Source organism: Rana temporaria, chromosome 3 (genome assembly GCF_905171775.1).
Source record: "Rana temporaria chromosome 3, aRanTem1.1, whole genome shotgun sequence".
Classification (NCBI taxonomy): Eukaryota; Metazoa; Chordata; class Amphibia; order Anura; family Ranidae; genus Rana; species Rana temporaria.
The window spans coordinates 1,132,292-1,152,748 of NC_053491.1; the positions used below are offsets into that span (position 1 = coordinate 1,132,292).

Genomic DNA, 20,457 nt, shown 5'->3' on the forward strand with positions numbered 1-20,457 from the left:
TGACACCCCCCTGCACAGCCTTCCTGTCCTCCAATGGCCAAGAATTGTGCTGACACCCCCCCTGCACAGCCTTCCTGTCCTCCAATGGTCAGACTTGTGCTGACACCCCCCTGCACAGCCTTCCTGTCCTCCAATGGCCAAGAATTGTGCTGACACCCCCCCTGCACAGCCTTCCTGTCCTCCAATGGCCAAGAATTGTGCTGACACCCCCCTGCACAGCCTTCCTGTCCTCCAATGGTCAGACTTGTGCTGACACACCCCCTGCACAGCCTTCCTGTCCTCCAATGGTCAGACTTGTGCTGACACGCCCCCTGCACAGCCTTCCTGTCCTCCAATGGTCAGACTTGTGCTGACACCCCCCCCCCTGCACAGCCTTCCTGTCCTCCAATGATCAGACTTGTGCTGACACACCCCCTGCACAGCCTTCCTGTCCTCCAATGGTCAGACTTGTGCTGACACACCCCCTGCACAGCCTTCCTGTCCTCCAATGGTCAGACTTGTGCTGACACGCCCCCTGCACAGCCTCCCTGTCCTCCAATGGTCAGACTTGTGCTGACACGCCCCCTGTACAGCCTTCCTGTCCTCCAATAGCCAAGACTTGTGCTGACACCCCCTGCACAGCCTTCCTGTCCTCCAATGGTCAGACTTGTGCTGACACCCCCCCTGCACAGCCTTCCTGTCCTCCAATGGTCAGACTTGTGCTGACACCCCCCCTGCACAGCCTTCCTGTCCTCCAATGGTCAGACTTGTGCTGACACCCCCCTGCACAGCCTTCCTGTCCTCCAATGGTCAGACTTGTGCTGACACCCCCCTGCACAGCCTTCCTGTCCTCCAATGGTCAGACTTGTGCTGACACCCCCCCTCCCCCCCTGCACAGCCTTCCTGTCCTCCAATGGTCAGACTTGTGCTGACACCCCCCTGCACAGCCTTCCTGTCCTCCAATGGTCAGACTTGTGCTGACACCCCCCTCCCCCCCTGCACAGCCTTCCTGTCCTCCAATGGTCAGACTTGTGCTGACACTCCCCTGCACAGCCTTCCTGTCCTCCAATGGTCAGACTTGTGCTGACACGACCCCTGCACAGCCTTCCTGTCCTCCAATGGTCAGACTTGTGCTGACACCCCCCTGCACAGCCTTCCTGTCCTCCAATGGTCAGACTTGTGCTGACACGACCCCTGCACAGCCTTCCTGTCCTCCAATGGTCAGACTTGTGCTGACACCCCCCTGCACAGCCTTCCTGTCCTCCAATGGTCAGACTTGTGCTGACACGCCCCCTGCACAGCCTTCCTGTCCTCCAATGGTCAGACTTGTGCTGACACGACCCCTGCACAGCCTTCCTGTCCTCCAATGGTCAGACTTGTGCTGACACCCCCCTGCACAGCTTTCCTGTCCTCCAATGGTCAGACTTGTGCTGACACCCCCCTGCACAGCTTTCCTGTCCTCCAATCATCAGACTTGTGCTGACACCCCCCTGCACAGCCTTCCTGTGCTCCAATGGTCAGACTTGTGCTGACACCCCCCCTGCACAGCTTTCCTGTCCTCCAATCATCAGACTTGTGCTGACACCCCCCTACACAGCCTTCCTGTGCTCCAATGGTAAGACTTGTGCTGACACCCCCCTGCACAGCCTTCCTGTCCTCCAATGGTAAGACTTGTGCTGACACCCCCCCTGCACAGCCTTCCTGTCCTCCAATAGTCAGACTTGTGCTGACACCCCCCCATCTACTGGGAAGCTCAGTGTGCTGCTGTTTCTCCTCCCCCAGCTGTTTTACAGCAGAGAACGGAGGTCATGTGATCTCTTATGAACAACCGAATAAAAAGTGTTTCTAATGTTTTTATATCTTTATACAAATATTTTCCTTTCGTTTCTCTTTTCTAGTGACGCGGTTGTTTTACAAGGTGAGGATTACATGGACGTCAGCATGCGTTGCGCCTCACAAGGTGCTGAGAACTGACGAGTAATCCCTCCGTTGCTCCCGGTATCCGTGTTCCAGTAATTACAATGTAACAACGAGACGCAATTTACATGAAACGGTTCCCATAGGAGGGAGGAGACCATCCCACCGCCGCCGGCATTCATAAGCAACCATTGATTTCCACGCATGGATTTTCATGAGAGAGGAGAAGTGGTCGGGGTCCTTTGATAGGGGGAAGGGATCGATCGCCCAGGACAGGTACAATTTAATTGGCGGTGTATTTTTATAATAAAACAAGTGTATTTCCAAGAAGAAACGCGTTCGATAGAACGTCTGCAAATACCTGGAGAACGATCGGCGAGGAGGAGATTTGCATGGAACAAAAGGAAAATCCTGCTGATTCCAATCAATTCTCTCTCTATTGTTTTCTTCCCATCTGCACCGTCTCTTCTACGGCTTATACTGGCCGCATGCTGCAGTGCCGCGCCACAAATTCCCCGCACCCATCCAACGCGCTTCAAACCTCAACTCCAGACAGACAGAAAAAACTCAATTTTATACACTTCTTTATTCCCATAAAGCAATTTAATCAACAAGGAAACCCGTCCCAGGAGGTGGGACCGAAATGTTCAGGAATGACGTATTACCAGTGCTCCCCCGGTTCCTGGAGGTCCTGGCATAAGGTCCAGGCATAGATACATCTCAGAACCAATCCCGGGAGGTGGGACAGAAATGTTCAGGTATGGATCAGTGCCGGTGCTCCCCCGGTTCCTGGAGGTCCCAGCATAATGTCCAAGCATAGATACATCTCAGAACCTGTCCCGGGAGGTGGGACAGAAATGTTCATGTATGGATCAGTGCCGGTGCTCCCCCGGTTCCTGGAGGTCCTGGCATAAGGTCCAGGCATAGATACATCTCAGAACCAATCCCGGGAGGTGGGACAGAAATGTTCATGTATGGATCAGTGCCGGTGCTCCCCCGGTTCCTGGAGGTCCCGGTATAAGGTCCAGGCATAGGTACATCTCAGAACCAATCCCGGGAGGGGGGACTGAAATGTTCAGGTGCTCCCCCGGTTCCGGGAGGTCCCGGCATAACGTCCAAGCATAGATACATCTCAGAACCAATCCCGGGTGGTGGGACTGAAATGTTCAGGTATGGATCAGTGCCGGTGCTCCCCCGGTTCCTGGAGGTCCCGGCATAAGGTCCAGGCATAGATACATCTCAGGACCAATCCCGGGAGGTGGGACTGAAATGTTCAGGTATGGATCAGTGCCGGTGCTCCCCCGGTTCCTGGAGGTCCCGGCATAAGGTCCAGGCATAGATACATCTCAGGACCAATCCCGGGAGGTGGCAAAGAAATGTTCATATATGGATCAGTGCCGGTGCTCCCCCGGTTCCTGGAGGTCCTGGCATAAGGTCCAGGCATAGATACATCTCAGGACCAATCCCGGAAGGTGGGACTGAAATGTTCAGGTATGGATTAGTGCCGGTGCTCCCCCGGTTCCTGGAGGTCCCGGCATAATGTCCAGACATAGAGATACATCTCAGAACCAATCCCGGGAGGTGGCAAAGAAATGTTCAGGTATGGATCAGTGCCGGTGCTCCCCCGGTTCCTGGAGGTCCCGGCATAATGTCCAGACATAGAGATACATCTCAGAACCAATCCCGGGAGGTGGGACAGAAATGTTCAGGTATGGATCAGTGCCGGTGCTCCCCCGGTTCCGGGAGGTCCCGGCATAAGGTCCAGGCATAGATACATCTCAGGACCAATCCCGGGAGGTGGGACAGAAATGTTCAGGTATGGATCAGTGCCGGTGCTCCCCGGTTCCTGGAGGTCCCGGTATAAGGTCCAGACATAGAGATACATCTCAGGACCAATCCCGGGAGGTGGGACTGAAATGTTCAGGTATGGATCAGTGCCGGTGCTCCCCCGGTTCCGGGAGGTCCCGGCATAACGTCCACGCATAGAGATACATCTCAGGACCAATCCCGGATGGTGGGACTGAACTGTTCAGGTATGGATCAGTGCCGGTGCTCCCCCGGTTCCTGGAGGTCCCAGGATAAGGTCCAGACATAGAGATACATCTCAGGACCAATCCCGGGAGGTGGCAAAGAAATGTTCATATATGGATCAGTGCCGGTGCTCCCCCGGTTCCTGGAGGTCCCGGCATAAGGTCCAGACATAGAGATAAATCTCAGGACCAATCCCGGGAGGTGGGACTGAACTGTTCAGGTATGGATCAGTGCCGGTGCTCCCCCGGTTCCTGCATAACGTCCAGACATAGATACATCTCAGGACCAATCCCGGGAGGTGGGACTGAAATGTTCAGGTATGGATCAGTGCCGGTGCTCCCCCGGTTCCTGAAGGTCCCGGCATAATGTCCAGACATAGATACATCTCAGAACCAATCCCGGGAGGTGGGACAGAAATGTTCAGGTATGGATCAGTGCCGGTGCTCCCCCGGTTCCTGGAGGTCCCTGCATAATGTCCAGACATAGATACATCTCAGGACCTATCCCGGGAGGTGGGACTGAAATGTTCAGGTAGGGATCAGTGCCGGTGCCCCCCCGGTTCCTGGACATATGGACCGCTACCCTGGCAGGAGCCGCTGGTTATTTGGGACTATTACCTCCAGTCACAGCATGCACTGCCAGCCATGTAGCATTTTCAGCATTCTTTCTTTAGCTCAAAAATTAGTCATGGGGTTTCTTTTTATGTTTTTATTGAAGAACGATGAGCTTGGATGGGGAGAGGGAGCACAGGATGCCCCGGGATTGGCGTTGTTGTTTTGGTGGATGGCGGGATTGGCGTCGTTATTTTGGTGGATGGCGGGATTGGCGTTGTTGTTTTGGTGGATGGCGGGATTGGCGTTGTTGTTTTTGTGGATGGCGGGATTGGCGTAGTTGTTTTGGTGTATAGCGGGATTGGCGTCGCTGTTTTGGTGGATGGCGGGTTTGGCGTAGTTTTTTTGGTGTATAGCGGGATTGGCGTTGTTGTTTTGGTGGATGGCGGGATTGGCATTGTTGTTTTGGTGTATAGCGGGATTGGCGTAGTTGTTTTGGAGCATGGTGGGACTGGCGTCGTTGTTTTGGTGGATAGCAGGATTGGCGTTGTTGTTTTGGTGGATGGCTGGATTTCTATAGTTGTTTTGGTGGATGACGGGATTGGCGTTGTTGTTTTGGTGGATGGCGGGATCGGCGTTGTTGTTTTGGTGGATGACGGGATTGGCGTTGTTGTTTTGGTGGATAGCAGGATTGGCGTTGTTGTTTTGGTGGATAGCAGGATTGGCGTTGTTGTTTTGGTGGATGGCTGGATTTCTATAGTTGTTTTGGTGGATGACGGGATTGGCGTTGTTGTTTTGGTGGATGGCGGGATCGGCGTTGTTGTTTTGGTGGATGACGGGATTGGCGTTGTTGTTTTGGTGGATGGCTGTATTTCTATAGTTGTTTTGGTGGATGGCGGGATTGGCGTCGCTGTTTCGGTTGATGGCGGAATTGTCGTTGTTGTTTTGGTAGATGGCGGGATCGGTCTCGTTGTTTTGGTGGATGGCGGGATTGGCGTCGTTGTTTTGTTGTATAGCGGCATTGGCGTTGTTGTTTTGGTGGATGGCAGGATTGGCGTTGTTGTTTTGGTGGATGGCGGGATCGGCGTGGTTGTTTTGGTGGATGGCGGGATCGGCGTCGTTGTTTTGGTGGATGGCGGGATTGGCGTTGTTGTTTTGGTAGATGGCGGGATCGGCGTGGTTGTTTTGGTGGATGGCGGGATCGGCCTCGTTGTTTTGGTGGATGGCGGGATTGGCGTCGTTGTTTTGTTGTATAGCGGCATTGGCGTTGTTGTTTTGGTGGATGGCAGGATTGGCGTTGTTGTTTTGGTGGATGGCGGGATCGGCGTGGTTGTTTTGGTGGATGGCGGGATCGGCGTCGTTGTTTTGGTGGATGGCGGGTTCGGCCTCGTTGTTTTGGTGGATGGCGGGATCGGCCTCGTTGTTTTGGTGGATGGCGGGATCGGCGTCGTTGTTTTGGTGGATGGCGGGATCGGCGTTGTTGTTTTGGTGGATGGCGGGATCGGCGGCATTGTTTTGGTGGATGGCGGGATTGGCGTTGTTGTTTTGAAGGATGGCGGGACTGGCGTCGTTGTTTTGGTGGATGACGGGATCGGCGTCGTTGTTTTGGTGGATGGCGGGATTGGCGTCGTTGTTTTGTTGTATAGCGGGATTGGCGTCGTTGTTTTGGTGGATGGCGGCATTGGCGTTGTTGTTTTGGTGGATGGCGGGATTGGCGTTGTTGTTTTGGTGGATGGCGGGATCGGCCTCGTTGTTTTGGTGGATGGCGGGATCGGCGTCATTGTTTTGGTGGATGGCGGGATCGGCGTCGTTGTTTTGGTGGATGGCGGGATCAGCGTTGTTGTTTTGGTGGATGGCGGGATTGGCGTCGTTGTTTTGGTGGATGGCGGGATTGGCGTCGTTGTTTTGGTGGATGGCGGTTCGGTGTCGTTGTTTTGGTGGATGGCGGGATTGGCGTCGTTGTTTTGGTGGATGGCGGGATCGGCGTGGTTGTTTTGGTAGATGGCGGGATCGGCGTGGTTGTTTTGGTGGATGGCGGTTCGGTGTTGCTGATTATTCACATTCTGAACATTGATTTAACTTTGCCTTCATTTTTCTCCGATTTAATTGTCTCCTGGGAAGAAAAGACATTAATATAAATATTCTATAGAGAGAGTCGAGTTAATGAATCGCCCCGCTGTGCCGTATCCCGCCCATCCCCCCAGACAATACATCCGAGGACTAGAAATACAACGCATTCCCGCATATTAAATATTTATGGAACGCCTCTCATAAAAACATATAAAGTGTAATTTATTATTGAGGGAAATACATTTTGTAGAATTAGCGCGCGGCGATGGCGGCAGATCCAGCAGAAGCGGCGCTGCCTTTGTTTTCTCGGCGTGTCATATAATAGAGATTTATGGCACGCGGAAACGCCTCGGTGAAGTTTATACACGAAGCTTCTCATTGGCTTGCTGGCTGCACACCGCTAAAGAAGAGAACCCGTTGTTCAGACGCTTCGAGGGGGGGGGGGGGGCAGGAAGTCGGCGATTATTATATTATTCAGATAAGTTACCGCGCCTTCTCCGTGGTGCCGAACTTCTCCTATTTATTCCTTAGCCTCCAACAGTGTACTTACTGCCACCCCCCTGTGAGCAGGCGATCAGGGGGGTACAGGCAGTACACCTGTACGGGGCCCCCAGATGGCAACCCCCCTTTTTTTTTTCTTTTTTTTTTATAATATTTTTATATATTTTATATATTTTTATTAATTTTTGTTTTTATTAAATGGTCCCAGGGCCCCGGATGGCGACCCCCCCCCCCCTTTATATATATATATATATTTTTTTTTTCTTTTTTTTTTCTTTTTATTAACCGCTTAACCCCCGGACCATTTTGCAGCTAAATGCCCAGGCCAGGTTTTGCGATTCGGGACTGCGTCGCTTTAACAGACAATTGCGCGGTCGTGCGACGTGGCTCCCAAACAAAATTAGCATCCTTCTTTCCCCACAAATAGAGCTTTCTTTTGGTGGTATTTGATCACCTCTGCGGTTTTTATTTTTTGCGCTATAAACAAAAATAGAGCGACAATTTTGAAAAAAATTCAATATTTTTTACTTTTTGCTATAATAAAAATCCCCCAAAAACATATATAAATTTTTTTTTTTCCTCAGTTTAGGCCGATACGTATTCTTCTACCTATTTTTGGTAAAAAAAATCGCAATAATCGTTTATCGATTGGTTTGCGCAAGATTTATAGTGTTTACAAAATAGGGGATAGTTTTATTGCATTTTTATTAATTATTTTTTTTTTACTACTAATGGCGGCGATCAGCGATTTTTTTCGTGACTGCGACATTATGGCGGACACTTCGGACAATTTTGACACATTTTTGGGACCATTGTCATTTTCACAGCAAAAAATGCATTTAAATTGCATTGTTTATTGTGAAAATGACAGTTGCAGCTTGGGAGTTAAACACAGGGGGCGCTGTAGGAGTTAGGGTTCACCTAGTGTGTGTTTACAACTGTAGGGGGGTGTGGCTGTAGGACTGACGTCATCGATCGAGTCTCCCTATAAAAGGGAATGACGCGATCGATGCGCCGACACAGTGAAGCACGGGGAAGGTGTGTTTACATACGGCTCTCCCCGTTCTTCAGCTCCGGGGAGCGATCGCGACGGAGCGGCTATAAACGAATAGCCGCGCCGTCGTCCCGGATCGCTCCCCGAGGGATCCCGCCCGCCGCACGCAGCGGAGGGGGTCCCGATCGGACCCCCCACCCGCTAGAAGGCAAGGGCGTATATATACGCCCTTCTGCCTGTCCGTGCCATTGTGCGGACGTATATAGGCGTGCGGCGGGCGTTAAGTGGTTAAAGGACCCAGAGGTCCCCCTTTTTGTTTATGTTTAATTTGTTTTAATCTTTATTTGTTTTTAGTTTTTTATAAAAGGGCCCCGAGGTCCCCAGGGCCCCGGATGGCGGCACCCCCTGCTTCTCAATTTGCGGCAGCCCCCCGCTTCTCAATTTGAGGCGACAGCACCCCCCCGGTTCTCTGCTCCAGGAGGGCCCATGCCTGAAGCTGTGTAAGGGGCCCCATAATTCCTGATGGCGCCCTGCCTGTGAGGAAGGTAGGTTAATAGAGCTGAAGATCTGATCAGATTAATGTTGATGTATCCTCCCTGTAGTCAGCACATTTACTTCTCCTGGGTCTTGTAGTCTTGTAGTCTTGTCCAGACCTAAGTTGTAACCTTTTCACTCGGCTTCTCCCCTAGGTTGAGGGTTGCTGCTGTTCCTGCTGCCACCACAGGGTGTCACTGGCACTCAGGGAAATCGTCATGGTGGATATTGAGCATTTGTGCACCCTGGGGGAGGCTATACATGTTTGGGGAGTGGCCTGGTGATTTCTTCTTCTCCCCTGGCCTGTGGCCTGGGGAGGGTGTGCAGTGGTTTGTGCTGAGTAGAGCAGAGTCCATTTAGGGCCTAGAGCAGAATTCCTCAAGTTGGAGTGTCTACCCGAGGTGGGGGAGCCAGTGGATGGAAGTGCTGCAGGAGGGGGATGGGTGTCCGCCCCTTAGAGAATCCTGGTGCTCCTTTGGACAGAGGAGAAGTCTGGTGGAGTCGGGAGCCCTGATACTGGAGGAGAACTTTACCTGAAACCCTCTCTCCCTGTCAGCCGGAGCAATAAAACTTGGAAAAGTGACTGGCACCCTTCATTGTGGTGACCATCTCCACTGCGGCTGTGGGTCCACCCTGGGGTAGTGTTCGGTTCTCCCTGCACTGGGGCATGTTATTCCTGCCCTCAGCCAGTAGGGTTGCTACATTGGCAATACACTATACAGTCTGCAAGGTAAGATAAATACACATTTTAGGATCTGCACCTCATCAGGGCCAATAATAGACATATTCATTATTAATGAAACATATACAGGTGTATGTAGAAGTGATTCCATATTTCCACTTGTGACGGGAGTCACTTTGGGTGGGGGGGCTGTGACGGGAGTCACTTTGGGTGGGGGGTTTGTGCAGTGCCAATCCTAGGGTCACAGACGACTGGGTGCAGAAATATGTCTGGCTCCCCTACATGGGCGTGGTCATCTTACTAACTCCTCCCCTTTGCAAATGGTTCTATGGCTATGACTCAAACACAGAGATGCTCCCCCAAGAAGTCTTCATTACCCCGGGATCCTTACATGATCTTTTAACAATAAAGAAAATTAGTACACTAATGGGATCTGGAGGGGGGGGTCTCTCTAATGCTCACAGAGAGGGCTTCTGCTAGAAAGAACCCCCAGACATTACTAGGAGGGTGGCACTCGGAGAGGATTTCTGGGAGGGCACGGGATGATTGGCAGCAGCTCCGGCCAACCCTGAATCCTTTCATCACACCGCCTATGGGAGAAGAGCCGACACACGCTGAGGGGGCGGGGCAGACAGACTGCTCCATGCGCACTGGACAGAATAATTAGTGGAGCCTAGTACCAAAACGTGTTCCGGTACTAGGCTCCGCTGCGGTACCCAACCCGAATTCCGGGGACAGCGGAGAGAGGTATGCGCTCGTCAGTTGCCAGCGGAGAGAGCAAGCGAAATGGGGAACCACAGCACCCGCTACATGCGCTCCGCCTCTGGACACAGACTAGAAGGAGGAAGGGGAGCACTCTGGAGCTTCAGCGCCCTCACCTCTGCGGCGCCTGGGTGCGGAGCACCCTGCGCACCCTGCCTAGGATCGGCACTGGGTTTGTGCAACTCAGCTTCCCTTGGAGAGATCTGGGAACTCTGTCCAGCTTCTGGGCTAAAGTGTCTTGGATAGTGCTGTTTCTGGACAAAGGAAACATTTACGGTGGAAATAGTCCCGTTGAGGACGAGGGTTTGTCCCACCACTGAATACTGAATTTCCATCGCTGTATACAGAACCCATTGAGTCATCAAAGTATAAACACGCCCTTTATCAGACGACAAAGGCTGAGAGTTCATTCAGACACATGGAGTCTCCTCTGATGTCATCTCTTCAGTACAAAACTATTATGGGTTCTGCACACAGCTGGAGGGTCAGAGATTCGAGTAAAGAAACGGACACGGGCCGGCTAATGCAAAAGACCCGTAGGAGCCAGAAGACATTGTGGAGGGGAGTGCCAGGATCCATTCAGCTAGAGGTGATGAGAGCCAAGGAGGCTATTGGCAGCTGTAAGTGTAGGCTGAGTCAGAAGAGGAAGGAGGTAGGTGGCCAGCAATAATGCAATCTAGAGACTGGCTGGCAAGAGTCAGGGCAGACAGCAGACAGTATCATGATATAAGGTCAGCCAAGGGTCAAGGCAGGTGGCAGACAGTAACATAATCCAGGGACTGGCAAGGGTCAGGGCAGACAGTAGTGTAATTCAGGGCTTAGCAAGAGTCCGGGCAGGTGGCAGACAGTAGGGCCTAGCAAGGGTCAGGGCAGGTGGCAGACAGTAGTGTAATTCAGGGCCTAGCAAGGGTCAGGGCAGGTGGTAGACAGTAGGGCCTAGCAAGGGTCAGGGCAGGTGGTAGACAGTAGTGTAATTCAGGGCTTAGCAAGGGTCAGGGCAGGTGGCAGACAGTAGGGCCTAGCAAGGGTCAGGGCAGGTGGTAGACAGTAGTGTAATTCAGGGGCAGACATGGGTCAGGTCAGGTGGTAGCCGGTAGTATAATCCAGAAGCCATCAAGGGTCAGGGCAGGTGGCAGACAGTAGTGTAATTCAGGGGCAGACATGGGTCAGGTCAGGTGGTAGACAGTAGTATAATCCAGAAGCAGGCAACGGTCAGGGCAGGCAGCAGACAGTAGTGTAATCCAGACACAGACAATGACCAGGAAGGTGGCATAACTCATTATAATAAAGGAGCACGCAAGGGTCAGGACAGGTGGTGAACAGTAATATAATACAGAAGAAATCAAGGGTCAGGGTAGGTGGCAGACAGTATTATTATTATTATTATTATACAGGATTTATATGGCGCTAACAGTTGCGCAGCACTTTACAACATCCGGGAAGACAGTACAGTTACAATACAATTCAATACAGGAGAGATCAGAGGGCCCGGCTCGTTAGAGCTTACAATCTGGAAGGGAGGTTCAAGTGGGGCAAAGGGTAGAAGCTGTGGGATTATTAGTGTAATTCAGGGGCAGGCAGGGTTCAGGTCAAGTGGCAGACAGTAGTGTAATTCAGGGGAAGACATGGGTCAGGTCAGGTGGTAGACAGTAGTATAATCCAGAAGCAGGCAACGGTCAGGGCAGGCAGCAGACAGTAGTGTAATCCAGACACAGGCAATGGCCAGGAAGGTGGCATAACTCATTAGAATAAAGGAGCATGCAAGGGTCAGGACAGGTGGTGTAATTCAGGGGCAGGTAAGGGTCAGGGCATACAGTAGTGTAATTCAGGGGCAGGTAAGGGTCAGGGCAGACAGTAGTGTAATTCAGGGGCAGACATGGTTCAGGTGGTAGACAGTATTATAATCCAGAAGCAATCAAGGGTCAGGGCAGGTGGCAGACAGTATTATTAGATTATTATGCAGGATTTATAGAGTGCCAACAGTTTGCACAGCACTTTACAACACCCGGGAAAACAGTACAGTTACAATACAATTCAATACAGGAGGGATCAGAGGGCCCGGCTCGTTAGAGCTTACAATCTGGAAGGGAGGTTCAAGTGGGACAAAGGGTAGTAGCTGTGGGATTATTAGTGTAATTCAGGGGTAGGCAGGGTTCAGGTCAAGTGGCAGACAGTAGTGTAATTCAGGAGCAGGCAACGGTCAGGGCAGGCAGCAGCCAGTAGTGTAATCCAGAATCAGGCAAGGGTCAGGGCAGGCAGCAGACAGTAGTATGATCCCGAAGCAGACAAGGGTCAGGGCAGGTGGCAGACAGCAGTGTAATCCAGGGCAGACAAGGGTCAGGGCAGGTGGCAGACAGTAGTATGATCCAGAATCAGATAAGGTTCAGGGCAGGTGGTAAACAGTAGTATAACCCTGAAGCAGGCTAGGGTCAGGGCAGGCAGTAGTGTAATCCCGAAGCAGGCAAGGGTCAGGGCAGGCAGCAGGCAGTAGTGTAATCCAGAATCAGGCAAGGGTCAGGGCAGGCAGTGGACAGTAGTGTAATCTAGAGGCAGGCAAGGGTCAGGGCAGGCAGCAGGCAGTAGTGTAATCCAGAATCAGGCAAGGGTCAGGGCAGGCAGTGGACAGTAGTGTAATCTAGAGGCAGGTAAGGGTCATAACAGAATGTTACTATGGAAAAATAAAGTACCAATGCTGAGGACCTGTCCCAAAGCCAAAAGGGTTTGAGGAGACTGGGGATAGACATGCAGTCTGGGGGGTTATCACAGATATGTTCCTCCATGTTCCTGCAATGGGAAGGCTGAGCTGTGGGGAGCCAGGAAGAAGAGACAGGCAGCATGGAATAGCATTGGAGCGGGAAAATACACAAGTTCCAATGCACACGTTCCCGCGAAAGTGTCTGGATGTCTAAGTGGGCGCTGAGGTGACCACCAACTGGAGCAATTAGAACACAGAATGTCACCAGCACACCATGGGTCTCCAAAATAATGGGTCCAAAGCTTTATTCAGCAATCACATCGTTACAGCAAACAGCAAGGTTTCGGAGCCTCGCAGGACCCCTTCATCAGGCACGTAGAATACACGAGATCTCAACATGCAGCATTTTGTTGCCCCGTCACTACGGAGGAATGGCGGGTCACTAAGACTGGGCAAAGCTGTACACTTGCCTGCTCCGACCTGCCACTCACACATCCCTATTAGCCTCACCGGGCAATACCAGATGTGGGGGAGGCAGGATGGGGCAGGCGGCTGGGAAACTCCCCGGAAGAGGCGGAGCTTTGACCATTCTCTGTCCCAGGGGAGCCATTCCTGTGCTTTCCTCTCATCATTGGCTGGTGATGGAGTATTTGTTGGGTCACACAAGACGTGCCGCGCTCGGCGCTCCCCGTCCTTGTTACCGGAGGAATTTCTCTCCTTGTTTCCATTCTGTAACATATAAAAATAAAATGCAGCAAATCGGGGTGATTGGTGCTCCTTGTACTCTGTCTGCAGGCCGGGCTTTATCGTGTTATATTCCCGCCATTAACGCAACACGTCTTCTTCTCTCCCTCTTTCGGCACTATGGAGGTTTATTGGTTTAGTTCTCTCCGCAGAGCAGCCGGCGGTCGCCGTGTTTCTACTGCAGTTGTTTTTATATTGAAGATTGCTGCAGGATGAATGGGAATAAAATCAAAGGGAGGGAAAACATGCAGAAGGATATTTGCATGGAGGATGTTGGAACCCGTCCCGCACCTCCTGAGGCGCCGCGAGGGGGCAGATCCAGGCGGGACGGCGCACCCGGGTGGAGCCTCGTTAGTTTTATCATTATTTAGGATTTATTTATCGCTAAGGCCCCGTACACACGACCGGATCTGTCCGTTGGGATTTATCCTCGGATCAGTTCCAGCTGATAGATCCGGTCGTGTGTAGGCCCGAGCGGACATTTTCAAGCGGACATTTGTCCAGCCGACAGTTTTCCAGCGGATAAAAATTTCTTAGCATGCTACAAAATCTATCCGCTGGAAACCTGTGCTTCGGACTTATCCGGTCGTCTGTACAGACTCACCGGAAAAGTCCGTCCGATCCCCATCCCTCGCATGCGTCGAAATGATTTGACGCATGCATGGAAGTATTTATCTTCCAGGGTCGCGCACGTCGCCGCGTCATCGTCGCGGCGACGGCGCGGCCACTTCACCGTGGATGTTTTCCGCGGGGATTTTGATCTGATGGTGTGTACAGCCATCAGATCAAAATCCGCCAGCGGACATATCCGATGGAAACGGTCCGGCGGACCGTTTTCATCGGATATCCGCCCGTGTGTACAGGGCCTAACACTTTGTGCGGCGCTTTACAATATAAAGGGAGACAATCCAATCCAATAGACAACATTGGAGGGACTAGAGGTCACAGCCCCCCGGAACAACAGCGAAGTCACTGAGAGACTAAAGTAGAAATATGAAAAAACGTTATTACAAAATTCATTAAAAAACACGAGACAATGAGACATTCAAATCATACATCGTGTGTTCCCTTCATAATACATTCCAACAGACAATACCACTTTACAGACTCACCCGGGACATCCCAGGACCCTCTTATGTCTAAAATCATGTCCACTAGGGGCATAGGAGGACTGAGAAATTATATCTTGGACTACCTGAGATGGGATTATTATGTAATTATTATCCACAATATATTCCAGGAGATCTGTAGAACTATTTGCTGTTTGTTGATTCTGAACTCAACGGGTTAATTGTAAGAGTGACTCATTCATACTGTTAGATGCTAATGTCCTCACCTCCAGCCATCTGTCTGTTCTCTGTGCTAATTGACCCTGCTATTGTGTGAAGACGTCCTGTGTTTACACTTATGATAATGTGTATTGTATAGCAGGTGAGCGAGGAGACGTGACGTCTACCCTGAAAGGTCATATCTCAGAGTCGCCTCGTCTGGGTAAATGATTAGTTAATTAGCTCATGTTAATTTATGTTCTGGTTACCTCCTCTTTAAACTGTATATAACACTTGTATTCTCGGTTCTATTAAACACTCCATGTTCAGCAGACAAACAAGTCTCGTCTCATTGTGTGTTGAGGGCAGCTGGAATATCTGATATCTATATCCAGACTGATAGGAAACGGTATATGACGGAAGCACTCAAGCGGAGTGTGGGACTCAGCAGAGCTTCTTCAGGAGATTAGGTTCTCCTGACACCACTACTTCCCTTCTAATTCGCTCTAGCGTTCTCCCGAATTGTTACCTTGTATCTCTTGTTATAAAGACATATATTTCCTATACTCCTTGTCTCCATCTATTGGCCATAATGAAGTATTTTACTAATGCCCACAATAAAAGAACCTTCGTTCAACGGAGGAAACCGCCTAGAGAACATTCATATTTTCCCGATTTGCAGAGGACAGATGTATGTACAGATTCATGGGACAAATTTTTAATAAACAGACCTCTTTGTGTTCTTATATTGTATTTTACATTGAAGAGACGGGTTAAAAGTTCAACTCTGTAAAAAGACATTAGGCCGAACCATCTCGCCATTATCCCCCCCCCCCCCCCCCACAACGACTTTCCTGCTCTCACCTCGCCATTATCACCCCCCCCCCCCCACAATGACTTTCCTGCTCTCACCTCGCCGAACCATCTCGCCATTATCACCCCCCCCCCACAATGACTTTCCTGCTCTCACCTCGCCGAACCATCTCGCCATTATCACCCCCACAATGACTTTCCTGCTTTCACCTCGCCGAACCATCTCGCCATTATCACCCCCCCCCCCCCCACAATGACTTTCCTGCTCTCACCTCGCCGAACCATCTCGCCATTATCACCCCCCCCCCCCACAATGACTTTCCTGCTCTCACCTCGCCGAACCATCTCGCCATTATCACCCCCCCCCCCCCCCACAATGACTTTCCTGCTCTCACCTCGCCGAACCATCTCGCCATTATCACCCCCCCCCCCACAATGACTTTCCTGCTCTCACCTCGCCAAACCATCTCGCCATTATCACCCCCCCCCCCCACAATGACTTTCCTGCTCTCACCTCGCCGAACCATCTCGCCATTACCACCCCCCCCCCCACAATGACTTTCCTGCTCTCACCTCGCCGAACCATCTCGCCATTATCACCCCTCCCCCCCCCCACAACGACTTTCCTGCTCTCACCTCGCCATTATCACCCCTCCCCCCCCCCCCCAACGACTTTCCTGCTCTCACCTCGCCATTATCACCCCTCCCCCCCCCAATGACTTTCCTGCTCTCACCTCGCCATTATCACCCCCCCCCCCCCCCCCCCACAACGACTTTCCTGCTCTCACCTCGCCATTATCACCCCTCCCCCCCCCCCCCAATGACTTTCCTGCTCTCACCTCGCCGGGCCATCAGAAGGGAGATGAGTATTTAAAAGGTGTGAAGATGTGATTTGAATGATTGATGAGTCGGCGTTTCCCGTCCAGCGCGTCTTCAGACTCAATCAATAGCTCATCTGATATTAACTCCGCCGTTAAAACAATAAAGTCATTTAAGTGGGAATGAAGGGAAATAAGAGAGACTCGAGCCGAGGAAGATGAATCAATAAAATGTGAATTCCTCAGGAAATCAATCTCGTCCGTTTCTCCTTCTTTTATTATGTGTTGAGGATTATGGTAATGCGCCGCGCGCTCTCGCTGAGAGTCCACCTCTCCGTACATTTCATGTGGATGGATCGTTGCATTTCTGATGTCTTTCTTTATTGTTTATAAGTGACGAACAACGAAGAGCGAGAAGAGGTCCGAGAGCGAAGGCCGCCGGAGCGCGGTGCCATTTATTATACACCCGCCGCACTTGTGTACATGACCTCCGACCCCCGACCGGGGGAAAACCACCGCAGTGACCTCAGGAATCAATGGCGGGCGGAGGAGAATGACAACAAACACTGAGCACAACTTTGATGATTGATGTATCGGCTCCACTCTTTATAGAAAATCCGGTGCAGAGGGGGGGACGGGGCACTACCAGTGCAGAGGGGGGATCGGGTACCACCAGTGCAGAGGGGGGAACGAGGCATCACCAGTGCAGAGGGGGGGGGGGGGTTGGGGCACCACCAGTGCAGAGGGGGAGATCGGGGCACCACAAGTGCAGAGGGGGGATCGGGGCACCACCAGTGCAGAGGGGGGATCGGGTACCACCAGTGCAGAGGGGGGAACGAGGCATCACCAGTGCAGAGGGGGGGGGGGGTTGGGGCACCACCAGTGCAGAGGGGGGATCGGGGCACCACAAGTGCAGAGGGGGGATCGGGGCACCACCAGTGCAGAGGGGGGATCGGGTACCACCAGTGCAGAGGGGGGAACGAGGCATCACCAGTGCAGAGGGGGGGGGGGTTGGGGCACCACCAGTGCAGAGGGGGAGATCGGGGCACCACAAGTGCAGGGGGGGGGGGTCGGGGCACCACCAGTGCAGAGGGGGGATCGGGGCTCCACCAGTGCAGAAGGGGGATCGGGGCACCACCAGTGCAGAAGAGGTATCAGGGCACCACCAGTGCAGAGGGGGGATCAGGGCACTACCAGTGCAGAAGGGGGATTGGGGCACCACCAGTGCAGAGGGGGGATCGGGGCACCACCAGTACAGAGGGGGTGTCGGGGCACCACCAGTGCAGAGGGGGGATCGGGGCACCACCAGTGAAGAGGGGGGATCGGGGCACCTCCAGTGCAGAGGGGGGATCCGGGTACCACCAGTACAGAGGGGGTGTCGATGCCACCAGTGCAGAGGGGGGGATCGGGGCACCTCCAGTGCAGAGGGGGGATCAGGGCACCACCAGTGCAGAAGGGGGATCGGGGCACCACCAGTGCAGAAGGGGGACCGGGGGCACCACCAGTGCAGAGGGGGGACCGGGGCACCACCAGTGAAGAGGGGGGACCAGGGCACCACCAGTGAAGAGGGGGGGGGTCGGGGCACCACCAGTGAAGAGGGGGGATCGGAGCACCTCCAGTGCAGAGGGGGAGATCGGGCACCACCAGTGAAGAGGGGGGATCGGGGCACCACCAGTGCAGAGGGGGGACGGGGCACCACCAGTGCAGAGGGGGGATTGGGGCACCACTAGTGCAGAGGGGGGGTTGGGGCACCTCCAGTGCAGAGGGGGGATCGGGGGAACTTCCAGTGCAGAGGGGGGATCGGGGCACCACCAGTGCAGAGGGGGGATCGGGGCACCACCAGTGGAGATGGGGGATCGGGGCACCACCAGTGAAGCGGGGGGGTTGGGGCACCACCAGTGCAGAGGGGGGATCGGGGTACCACCAGTACAGGGGGGGGTGTCGACGCCACCAGTGCAGAGCTTGCTCAGGAATGGCGGAAGGCAGGTGTGAGGACATCGGCACGCACAGCGAGGAGAAGACTTTTGAAGGACGCTCTGGTGTCAAGAAGGGCAGCGAAGAAGCCACTTCTCTCCAGGGAAAACATGCGGGACAGACTCGTATTCTGCAGAAGGTCCGGGGATTGGAATGCTGAGGACTGGGGGGGAGGGGGGGTCGTTTTCTCTAATGAATCTCCCTTCCAGAAAAAACCTTGTCCGGAGAAGAAAAGGTGAGCGCTACCATCAGTCCTGTGTCATGCATCCTGAGACCATTCATGTGTGGGGGGGCTTCTCAGCCAAAGGAGTGGGGGGGTCACTCCCACAACCATGAATAAAGAACAACGAGTGACCTGTTTAGACCCAAACACAACACGCTGTGACGATCCCTTGTCCTCTACAGGACTATGTCCGCCGTAAATGCTTTCTCTGTCCGGTACCACCCGATCCAAGATCTTTTAGCCCCCCCAGTCACCAGCCGTACCACAGTGTAGAGGGGCAAACAACAAAATGATTTATTATCACACATGTACCAAACACATATACAACTCGGGACCATCACCCCCCCCCCTTTGGAATTCAGGGGGGGGTTAAACTGTTAAATCAGCAAGGAGAGCTGTTGGAGGAATCCCCCCCCCCCCACAGCCAGGGCAGACAGAGACAATAAAACACTGAAATACAATATATGTGAGGAATACAGCGCAGGTCTATGAATATAATTAATGATGACGTGATGTCAAAATAAATTGTGTGTGTGGCTGCTGCAGCAAAAAAATGTTAGATGAACAAATGATATAGAATGTAAAGATGACTAATGCTGCGCTGCTAATATACTGTGTATGTGTAAATCATTACCAACATGATATGGCAAACATTGTACAAACCACAAGAAAAAAAGTGCTTATGTGCTAAAATTACAAAGTGAAATAGTGCACAGAAATGTATATAGTCCGTATAGCTGTGGTCAGCTAAAAGATGGTTAAATATAACAAATCTTCATGTAAACACCGAGTTGTGTTGGAAAGAAAATCCACAATGAGTGTATGACAGCTGATTGAAGCACCTCCACCTCAAGTAAATATTCTGCTTACCGAACACCAAATAATAAATCGCATGTAGCACTGAATCTGAAAGCCTCCTGGGGAACGGAGGCTTTCAGATTCAGTGCTACATGCGATTTATTATTTGGTGTTCGGTAAGCAGAATATTTACTTGAGGTGGAGGTGCTTCAATCAGCTGTCATACACTCATTGTGGATTTTCTTTCCAACACAACTGAAATACAACCACACCCCAAACGATCTCAGCAAAAGAGTCCAACAGCATGAGACAACACACAATTAGCTGGATTCATAGAGAGTTAGGCCGGCTTATCAGTAGATATCAGTAGATACGCCGACCTAACTCGGAATCTGCGCCGTCCTAAGTCTAAGTGTATTCTCAAACTGAGATACACTTAAACCTAACTAAGATATGACAGCCTGAGCTGTCGTATCTTAGGGTGCAATATTTAGGCTGACCGCTAGGTGGCGCTTCCGTTGAGTTAGGCGTAGAATATGTAAATGACTAGATACGCCGATTCACGAACGTACGTGCGCCCGTCGCAGTAAAGATACGCCGTTTACGTAAGGTGTTTTCAGGCGTAAAGTTATTCCATCAAATAGCTGGACTAGTCAATGTTAAGTATGGCCGTTGTTCCCGCGTCAAAATGTGAAAATTTTACGTCGTTTGCGTAAGTCGTCTGTGAATAGGGCTGGACGTAATTTACGTTCACATCGAAACCAATACGTCCTTGCGGCGTACTTTGGTGCAATGCACACTGGGATATGTCCACGGACGGCGCATGCGCCGTTCGTAAAAAACGTCAATCATGTCAGGTCACCCCCCATTAACATAAAACACGCCCCCTCAGCCTAATTTGAATTAGGCGCGCTTATGCCGGCCCTATTTACGCTACGCCGCCGTAAGTTAGGAGGCAAGTACTTTGTGAATACAGCACTTGCCTCTCTGACTTAAGGCGGCGTAACGTAAATACGATACGCTACGCTGCCTTAAAGTTGCGGCGGCGTCTCTGAATCCAGCTAAATATATACATTTACAGTGGGGATGGAAAGTTTGGGCAC

At 52.0% G+C, this 20,457-nt stretch overlaps 1 protein-coding gene across 1 annotated transcript; it reads right to left on the bottom strand.

The window, feature by feature from the left end:
• Positions 1-4,601: 4,601 nt before the first annotated feature.
• LOC120930250 (GATA zinc finger domain-containing protein 14-like) lies at positions 4,602-15,764 on the bottom strand. Its single transcript, XM_040341474.1, has 4 exons — positions 15,699-15,764; positions 13,208-13,445; positions 10,173-10,358; positions 4,602-6,526 (listed from the first exon to the last, which is right to left on the bottom strand). The coding sequence occupies exons 1-4, from the start codon at positions 15,762-15,764 to the stop codon at positions 4,602-4,604; spliced, it is 2,415 nt and encodes an 804-aa protein (XP_040197408.1).
• Positions 15,765-20,457: the final 4,693 nt, after the last annotated feature.